Source organism: Anser cygnoides, chromosome Z (genome assembly GCF_040182565.1).
Source record: "Anser cygnoides isolate HZ-2024a breed goose chromosome Z, Taihu_goose_T2T_genome, whole genome shotgun sequence".
Taxonomy (NCBI): domain Eukaryota; kingdom Metazoa; phylum Chordata; class Aves; order Anseriformes; family Anatidae; genus Anser; species Anser cygnoides.
In genome coordinates, this window is record NC_089912.1 from 78,373,279 (window position 1) to 78,383,650 (window position 10,372).

Here is a 10,372-nt window from a genome sequence, read left to right on the forward strand (position 1 = left end):
AAGAGAATCTGGCAGGGTGTAAACCCCTTGTTTGTTACTGCTAATGCTTACCAATCTAAATCAGAGCCCACTGGAAGCAATGGAAACATTTCTGTTAGTTTCAGTGTGATTTTTTTCAAGTCCCAACAGACCTCCTGCTTTTCCACAGTTAAGCATTAGTGAGGGACAGTGAGCCTGCTAGACATGCTAATTTTGTGTGTGTGCATGTGGTGAGATTAACAGGAGAGGGAAGACTGTTTTCATGAAGGTAATTTTTATGTGGCGTTCCTTAATATTTATGATAGTCTGTGCTTTTTTACTTACTATTTCTGCAGTTGTAGCACAGAACCAGGCTAAGTTGATTCAAAGGATTCTGCAGGGTCTGTTTATAGAAAAGTAATCGCTTGTGATTTTTGAATCAATTGGGAGACAGTCTTCTCTGTTTAAAGGGCATCTTGTAAGTAAATGTTTCAAATCTTGATAAAGAATCAAATGATTTACATTAGAAAAGAGGCTGTGAAGTGCAAAGCTTTTGATTTATTTTGATGGAAGGAGAATGGTACTATTACCATTTTTATGACAATATATAAAGGCTGTTGAATAAAATAGACATTTTTTGGATGATTAAAATAGTGTGTTGATTTTAAACATGATAATGAGCTAGAAAATATTCTAGAAAATATTCTGTCTTTGCGTGGGTTTCATTTATAAGTGGTTTTTGGTTTGCCAGTCCCAGACTTCTGTCTGGGGTCTCCTCTGCGGTTTTTATAGGCTACTAATCAGATCACAAGAGGCAGGAAGGCATATGCATCATCTTACTGTGAAAATAATATTAGTTATTGTTTGTTGGTTTTAAATTCTAGTAGTAGTACCCTGTGTTTTTTTTTTTGTTTCTTTGTTTGTTTTACATTTTTTTTCTGGTTCAACTATTAAGCAGAATTCTACTCTGTGATGTAGAGATTGAACATCTAATTTATCCCCTTGAAATTTGTCATTGTAAGATGACACTACCTTTTGAAAGCCTGTCTTCCTGGAGTGATTGTCTCTAGTAACTTAGCAATTTGAATGGACAAGATTGTATTCTTTTGAATACAGTATCTTTTTTAGACATATACTTAAGTACCACCATTCCCCAAAGCTGAGGAAGGGCATTACTGTGAGCACTAGTTTCTGCAGTTCAGTAGTTTCTTGTCTTCTGGCTGTGTGATGAGACTTCGTTATGTCTATGATCCTTGCTCTCAATGCATAACTGGGAGAAAATCCTATGATAGGTGCATCTGTCACTGTTGCAGACCAGTATGTCTCTCCAGCTGGTATTAGAGAAATATTTATGATCCTTGTGGGTTCATGCCAACTTGGGATGTTCTATGAGTCTAATTCTATGTCTGAAGGCCTGAGCAGTCCCACCCAACGTGTGTGATCCTCCTGAGAGTCTTTGCAAACACACAGGATACTTGCAGTGCTATCCTAGTAACAGTTGTTAGTTATGTGGTACCTACAAACAAAATGAAGTTTATTCTTATCTTGCGGGGGTAAGGACAGCAGGGGACCAAAAGCTCAGAGGGTTGTTGTAGCCATTCTGATAGCAACAACCTGAGATGCTATTAAAAGAAGGTTTTACAAAGTGATACAATAACATGGAAGTATTCCATGAAGCCTTTTTGGTGATTGAAAAAGAATGATACGAAATTGAAGGATGTGGACAAGATTATATTTGTTCAGAGAATGTCGTCTAGTCTAGTTGGAACATGGCTTTTACTGGCAAAAGCAGACAATGAATTTCTTAGGCAAAGAATTTTATAACTCATCCAGTGTTTCAGCACATGTGAGTTTTTCTTTCTCTGGGTATGTGCTGTGTGTTATTATCATTTGGCACTGTATGTGACATCTAGTCAGATGTTGAGAAGGTCAGGTTCACACAGAGACTGTAGTCACATTGAATATATTAATGACAGGCCAAACTATTGATTATTATTTTTATTATCTTGGTATGTCATCTGTCAATTAAAACATTAAAGAGTTGATTATTTGGTTGGCTCAACATCACCCAAGATGGAACAAACCTTCCTTTGCACACACAGGAGATGGAAACAGCATGGCCCTAGATTTTTCTATAATAGATTAACTTAATTAAGCAGAATATACATCTAGCAGAGAATTGTAATTCCTGAGGGACTGCAGGTTTCACCCAACTTTGTAGCTGGTTTCTAAACATTTTCAGTTGCGCTATGTTGTTTTTGAGATGAGAAGACCAGAGCTAGAGTTTTTCAGTTGTATAGAACCTTTTTCTTTGTTCACTTGACCTTTTATAATAATTCCTTGCATTCAGTTTTCTTTTTGACAAGTTCTGACATAATTCTGAAAAAAGCGTCAGCTCAATCTGTCATGATTCTGAGGTTTCACTCTTGGACAGTTATGGGTGACTCACAAGCCATCATTTTAGACTTGAATTTAGGATTGTTATTTCACACTTTCTTCACTTTACCTGTATCTATGTCTATATCATTGCCTATTTTAATGCCCACTCATCCAGTCTCACAAGGTCTTCTGTCATTCTTTTCAGGCAGCCTTAAATAATGTATTAGCATCCAGAGACTTTGTAATCTCAGTTTTCAGACCCCTTTCCAGGTCATTTGGAATGTATGTAACAATATGGGTCCCAGCACAAATTCCTTCAGGAATCCAGTGGTGTATCAAAAATGAAAGGGAAACTTTTGTTTCCTATTGGATGCCTTTGAATTCATGAAAGGATCTTTCCTCTTACCCTTTGCTGCTTACTTTATCTGTCTACAGCCTTTTGGAAATCCAAATGGGACATATCAGCCAGATCTCCTTTGTCAAGAGCTGGCAGATTTCTGCAAATTGATTAGGGTCTGGCTGGGATGGAGTTAACTTTCCCTGCAGCAGGCCATACAGTGCTGTGCTCTGCACTTGTAGCTAGAGCAGCACTGGTATCACACCAGTGTTGTGTCTGCTGCTGAGCAGCACTGGCACAGCACCAAGGCTCCCTCCAAACTCCCCCAGAGCCAGCAGGCTGGGGGTGGGCAAGAGGTGGGGAGGGGACACAGCCAGGGCAGCTGACCCAAACCAACCAAAGGGATATCCCATACCATGTGGTGTCACACTCAGCAATAAAAGCTGGGGAAGGGGATGGAGGGAGAGGGCTCTCATTATGAAAACGCCTGTCCTCCCAGACAGCCGCGTGATGTATTGAGGCCCTGCTTCTTAGCACGTGGCCGAACATCACTCATTGATGGGAAGTAGAGAACAAATTTTTTTTTCTTTGCTTTGTGATTCTGCATAGCCTTTGCTTGTTTGCTTTTTTCTCTTCCTTTTCTCTTTAATTAAACTATCCTTTTATTAAACTTATCCTTTTTTTTCTTTCTATCCTACTTTCTTCTCTCCCTCTTCTTCCTCTGAGGGGGAGTGAGTGGTTGTGCTGGAGTTTGGCTGCCCAGCAGGGTAAAACCACCACACATCTTCTCTTCTTACAAGTCTTAGCCTCAACCCTGTCTGCCCTGTTCAGGAAGGGCAAAACCTCTCCTTTGCACTTCCCGTAAATAATTCATACAGTGTGAGAAGTAGGTTTTTGTTCTACGTGGATCCTCTTGTGTATTATTTAAGTTTTGGAATGCAGCAACCAAAGAAATGATAGAGGGAGTTGCATAGACAAAAAAAATAATTTAAAAAAAAATCTACTGAAATAAGTCTTGAGAACTACAAAGATATTTTTTTAGTTACTAACAGAATACCTAAGGAATGGCATACATTACAAACTGTGAAGTGTCAAACTATTTAGACACCCAAGTAGTATGATACACACACATTTGTGTTACAGAAAATGTTGGTGATATTTTATGGTCATATTTTCCCTTTCATATGGCTGAATTTCATGTTTTATGGTATTTTCATAAATAGAAGTTTGATATAGAAAATGATTTTTTTTTTGTCCATTCTGCTGGAAAGTGTAGATAACAGCTGTAGTCTTTGCTTTACAGATGAAGTAATGAAAGTACGTGCTTCATTTGCTTCTGTTTTCCATAAAGAGTACTGATTATGTATAGTTGCTTATAAATTAAAGCTTCTGTTACTGTGTAGGATACTGGAAAACTGTAGAGACATATTCTGTACAATCTGGTACTTAGGCTGTTCAGATTACATCTTTGGGCAGGGCTCTGTTTCCCAAATAAATAAGAAACTCACATTCATTTGCTTTTGTCCAATACCCTACATTTCTTCCCTGCACATTAGTGTCATAGGCCATAGTGTACAGAAATATAGCATGCTTCAGGCAATATTGTTTTGGACACTACAAATTTTGTGGTTGGGATCTTGTAAATGGCATGTTGGGCAAAACTATATGCTCTTTGATCTCCTACCAACCAAGAAAACTTCTCAACATGGATCATTTTCATCATCTTAATCATAGACTGAATACAGAATATTCTATTTTTAGATGTACTGTCTATCTATATCTTTAGATTTTAGGTTTCTACCAGTTGCTTGAGTTGGTCTCATTGTTGGAGGAAGAAAGAAGAGCTATGGGAATGAGAGGAGTAATTAATCTATGTTTATTAGATATGTGCAAGTATCATACCTATCTTTGTAGATATAAAATATGTTTTCCCATCTATATTCACTTTTTAAAATCTCAGCTGAAAATTTGCACTTTATCTTCTTTCTTTTTATTATTGAAAATCATAAAGAGAGCAGAGGCTAAATTAATAGAGTCTTAAATAAATGTATTTAATTGATTTTTTTTCCACAAATTTATATATTAGACTAAATCAAAGAAGTGGAACCTTTCTTGAAAGAAAAAAAAGAAAAACGAAGTTAAGATTGTAACATCCCATGGAAAGGAATTCCCATGTTGATTTACATTTGTGATAAAAAAGTACATCCTATTGTTTGTTTTGAATAAGTAACCTTGTAATTTATTTGGTGTGCCATATTACGAAAGACCAGTTTTCCTTTTTTGTCCTGTCATTGCCACCCAGTTTCATAGATCTGTGTTGCTTGTCTCTGGGGATGAAGACCCTATTTATGTAGTTTCTCATATAGCTGTTTCACAGCTTTCATCTGGCAGAGAGACCATTTTTTAGATGATAAACTGCCTTTGTGGATAGTGTAAGTTGGCCACCTCAGTTCCTTTTAAAGTCTGACTTGAAACCAATTTTCAGGCTGTTAGACTAAGGATGGGCTTGAAATATGACATAAATTCTGAAGTCACTTATCTAAGGACTGCATTTTCCAAAGTACTTATTTTTTCTATAGAGGTATGAAAGCTGTTGAATAACATTTTTTGGTTACCTACAACTCCAAACAAAACACTAAAATAGTTAGATCAATTTGTCTTAGCATTAAATATACAAAAATAAATATCTGAATGAAATTTCACTGCTTTCATAAATAATAAAAGTTCTTCCCAAAAGAGCAGTTAAATGTAGCAACTGGTGAGGGTAACCAATAGGGCTTTGGGAAACAGAGTCTTAAGTCAGAAAATAAGAAAAATGATGGCAAAGGCTGTGGGATTTCTTTAAAGCAAAAGCAAAGCTGTAGTACTTCATTAGCTATTGATACATTGGTGAGCAAATGGCAGCAAAATAAAATGTTTAGCCTCTTCACACAGGGAAAAGCATTGAAAGCATTTTAGATTTATAAGTCTATAAAGGGAGTAGGTGTATGTGGGCATGTGAAGGTAGACTTCATTAGATAGATACATAAAAGACATCTGTCCTCTGTCTACTGAATTAGTCCACGGGATTCTTGCCTGTCAATTCTGCTGAAAAACAGAGGGGAAGGGGGTGGAGGAAGAGGGAGAGAGAGAGTGAGGGAGAGAATAGAAGCCAAAACCAGTGTAGAGCAGATGCAGAGGAAAGCTACTTAGATGCTTAGGGAATGAACATTTTATCTTACACAGGAAACAATAAAGAATGTGACTTCTTTAATCTACTGAACTGTGGCAGGAGAAGACTGCCCAGTAATTTTGCATTTTAGCTGCAATAGCAGAAGCTGAAGAATGAAGACAGAGATAGAAATTTAACAGCTGGGTTGAAGAGAAGGAGTAATTCAGGTATATGCAGAGCAAGGTATGTTCTAGCTTAAGGTGACTCATAGAATCACAGAATGGCTTGGGTTGGAAGAGGAACTTTAAAGATCATCTAACTCCAACCCCCTGCCATGGGCAGGGACACCTCCCACCAGACCAGGTCGCCCAAAGCCCCATCCAGCCTGGCCTTGAGCACCTCCAGGGATGGGGCACCCACAGCTTCTTTGGGCAGCCTGTGCCAGTGCCTCACCACCCTCTGAGTGAAGAATTTCCTCCAAATGTCTAATCTAACTCTCCCCTCTTTTAGTTTAAAACTGTTCCCCATTGTCCTATCATTATCTGCCCGAGTAAATCATATAATGGGAGAACACAACTCATATCAAGCAACCTTTTATAAGTATTGTATCTGGTGCTTATATAATATAATAAACTGCCAGTCAGGTAAATATTCCATGTAAAGCTCATTCAAGCAAGCACCATATGCTTTTCATAGTCTGATAAAAGTTGACCAGTACTGCCTGTGAAGCAAGGCACTTGGCTGAATAATAGGCTGCACATCTCTTTGGTGCAAGACAGGGTAAAATGGCTTAAAATGAATGAGTTAACATGACTGACAAGGTTCTGTTTATAATAGCTCAACATAAGTGCATTTATCTTTTCAATAAATTTTGCTCAGTGATAACATTCTATCAAACAACTTCACCTACAAGTTCTGGTAGAAGCATTTCTTAGTTTAAGATTTGTTTGGTTTTGTTACCTGTATTTTGCAAAGTATTTCTAAAATGCAAACTTTCATACTGATTATTTGAAGTCTTTTAAATAATTTATATTGCGTAGTGCTATGGTTTCATACACCCTACCTTAACAATCAGAAGCATATTCTCCGTGCTAAATCTTAAAATCAGAAAATCAGACTTACATAATTTTTCCTTTAGACCTAATACTGTAATTTTGTGACATAGTGTTTAAAAATTTTGGTGGTATGTTTTTATCTGCTGGATGGCCTTCATTGTGCTCTTCAAGTAAGTAAATGGCAATGATGAGTATTCCCAGTAGCAAACAGTATGACAGAATAATATGTAGCATAATGATGCGGAAAAGTAAGCAATGTTAATCTTCAAAACATTGTGTATCTGCTACAGACATCACATGGCTATGTGTAGATTTATCTTCCAGAATTCTTCAGGGTATTTTTGTGATTTTTCTTCTCGTTTTTATAGTGGTTTTGTTTGTTTGTTTGTTTTCCCATCAGTACTTCATGATCTAAGCTGAGCTAATCCCTCCCTAGCCCGTGTATGCAAATTCTAAACAAGTAGTCCAGTTTTATAGTCTTCTTTATCTAGGAACACTATACAAGTCTGATGTAAAAAAAAAGGAACTTGGATATATATACAAAGTGTTTATTAAAGAAAAACTGATTCACAGTATGAAGTCCAGTAATAAAATAGAAACCTAGCAGGACCCTCACAAAAAATAGAGAAATTGTAACCCAGCATTTCCCTTCCAAATTTTCTTCTATCTGATTTATATTTGCCCCACTGTGCTGTAATTTACTCTTTTTAGAAACCTCTAGTATTGCCTCTAATACTGGATCTTATGTGATCATTGCACATCTCGTGGATTCTCTTTTTTGTTTCAATGGCAAAAATGTCAGCTGAGTCCTTCAAATTCCCTAAACTGATTGAAAGTCATCTCTTGAAAGATGCTAGAAAATCAACATTGGTTTCTGTCCACCTCCTGATGTCTTGTTTCTAGTCTGATTACAGAATTGCCCTTTGGTGTAGTCTTTTCGTAAACAGGTATCAGCTGATACAGTTAATGTAAAAGTCTTAGATTTTATTTCATAAACATAGCTTGCTTATGAAAGTTGATATGCAGGATTTTTGCAGGTTTGAATTCTCCTAGAACATCTGACTCTCCTGGTTTCAGTAAAGAATTAGTTGCTTTGCTTTGTTTTGTTTTGTTTTGTTTTGCTTTGTTTTTCTGAGCTTACTCATATAAAAAACATATAAAGATTCCTTTTGAGAGGGAATTGGTGCATCATTAACATCTGAGAATTTGCTGCAGGGTCTGGATATGGGGACACATAATAGATGAATCTTTCTACAAAGACACCGCTGCTTCACAGCTTCTTATTGTCATATGATAGAAGTACCTCGCTGGCCAGATTTGGATCTGTGTGAATGTAGCCAGCTCATTCCAGAGAATCATCTCTCTTGTGAGTGGGTGAAAGCTGAGACCTAGCTCATTCCCTGCAGTGATCCAAGAGAACTAACAGCAATCCTGATTCAGGAGATCTTTCAATCCTATGAAGAAATTTAGCAATTACAATCATGAATGTTCTTAATATAGGTATACTGGTATACACATGGTATCTGTATATGAGGTGAGTCCAGTTATTTGGACTCGGACGTCGCTTTCTCCACTGGTCATCATGTCACTTTCAGTTTAAGTTCTAAGAATTAAGTATATCCAGTGAATTGTAGCACAGACCTTTGTACATATATGTAACAAATTCTGTATTCAATACATTAAATGGGTGATATTGCTTTGCTTTCTATCAGAATTCTAAAAATGACTTCATCCATATGTAATGTATCTAACTTAGTTTACTGTTCCATTAAGGTCTTGGCATTGACAACAGGACATCTTTACCGCAGATCAATTCTTTTCCGTGGGATAATACACTTTTCAATATATCCATACATGCAGCAATCCGTCATGGAAAATGGAAATTACTAACTGGATATCCAGGTAACAAAGTAACTCCCTTTTGTACATGTCATATCTCCCCATCGCCCTAAACACAGTTTCATTCTGTTTAGCATATGATCATTTCTCTTATTTGTCCCGTTAGCTTTCAGGATTTAGATCACATGCAAAAATCTAGAAGGGACACTTCTAAAATCCAGACAACATATTATTTCATTTTCAAATGACCTTTTGACATTTACAGTAGTGAAATTCACAGTAGTGAAAGAAGAAAGTCCATGAAATTACTTGATTTGAAATTAAGCAACATGCAGGTTTGAATCCCCATGGTGTGGCTTTTTTATATAAATGTAACTCTTGTATAGGTAGCCCTGGAGTAGAGAGACTCTGATGCTGGACAGTTAAGCAATGCAGCAAGAGTCACTGGCCCATGGCTTGTCAAGGGACCTAGTGAATTCCTCAGTTACGGTATAACTTTGCCTCTCCTCACTGCTCTGTATCTGAGAATTAACGCCTGGTCTGTTCCTGTTTCTGTAGGCTGCAGTCATTGGTTCCCTCCACCATCTTTGTTCAATGAATCAAAGATTCAGTCGTCTGATCCACCAACAAAGAGACTTTGGCTATTTGATATTGTTCGTGATCCTGAAGAGAAAAATGAGTTGTCTGAAAAATATCCTCATGTGGTGAAAAAACTGCTCTCACGTCTTCAGTACTATTATAAACGTTCAGTGCCTGTATTCTACCCTGATGAGGATCCCAACTGTGATCCAGCAGCAACTGGGGCTTGGGGTCCTTGGGCATAGTGCCCAGCACTGCACCATGCAAAACACACCTGTAGCAGAGTTCATTTTATGTACTTCAAGGTCCTAGTGACATTTGTCTTACTTTGTTGATTACATTACTGCTAATTGTGAGTTCATTTTTTGCTCATTCCTTTAAGAGTATTTCTTACTCTTAAAGTATGCTGGGGATCTTATTTCAGTCCTTCCCATTCTCTCCTTCCCAATTATTGTATGTGAAATATTGATGAAATTATAAATCTGTTGTTTGAGTATTTTTTGATAACAATATGTGTTTAAAGCAGAACGTAAAGCACTGCCTCCCTCCCTGAAAGAGATTGCTTCTGTTAAAAAGCTGTGATGAATCAAGGCACCAGGAACATCCAGAATTCATGTGGAATAAACTGATTTTGAGTTTCATGTTTACCCAGTAGACAAATTCTTTTGGAAGCTGTTACATTAGCCATAAAGAATAGAAAAAAGTACAACAGTTGAAATTATAATTTTTACCTTTAACATGAAGCTCTGTCCAGAAAAGGCAATAGGCAGAATTATCAGAGAGTAGAAAAAACAAAGAAAAAGTAAAAAACAATCTCTAAGAATAGAGCAAAATCCCTAATCCGTGTTCATTGTTAATATATCAAACTGGGGTAGAGAGTGGTGGCCAACTGGAGGGCAGGGCGGCCAGGCAGAACGGTCTCGACAGGCTGAAGGAAGGGTTGAACAAAAAACGTAATGAAGTTCAACTGAGACAGAGAACTGCACTTGGGATGGAATAATTGAACACATGGACAGGCTTGGCTCTGGCTGGATAGAAAAGGAAAAGAACCTAGGTGTCCTGCTGGACAATAAA

General features: G+C 37.3%; 1 protein-coding gene across 1 annotated transcript in view; it reads left to right on the forward strand.

The window, feature by feature from the left end:
• The window catches only part of ARSB (arylsulfatase B), a 65,124-nt gene extending 55,179 nt beyond the window's left edge, over positions 1 to 9,945 (forward strand). The window contains exons 7-8 of the mRNA XM_048055797.2: positions 8,654 to 8,782; positions 9,278 to 9,945. Of these exons, the coding sequence (XP_047911754.2) occupies positions 8,654 to 8,782; positions 9,278 to 9,543 (395 nt within the window). The 3' untranslated portion in view covers positions 9,544 to 9,945. The remainder of the gene's footprint in view (positions 1 to 8,653; positions 8,783 to 9,277) is intronic.
• The last annotated feature ends 427 nt before the right edge of the window (positions 9,946 to 10,372 follow it).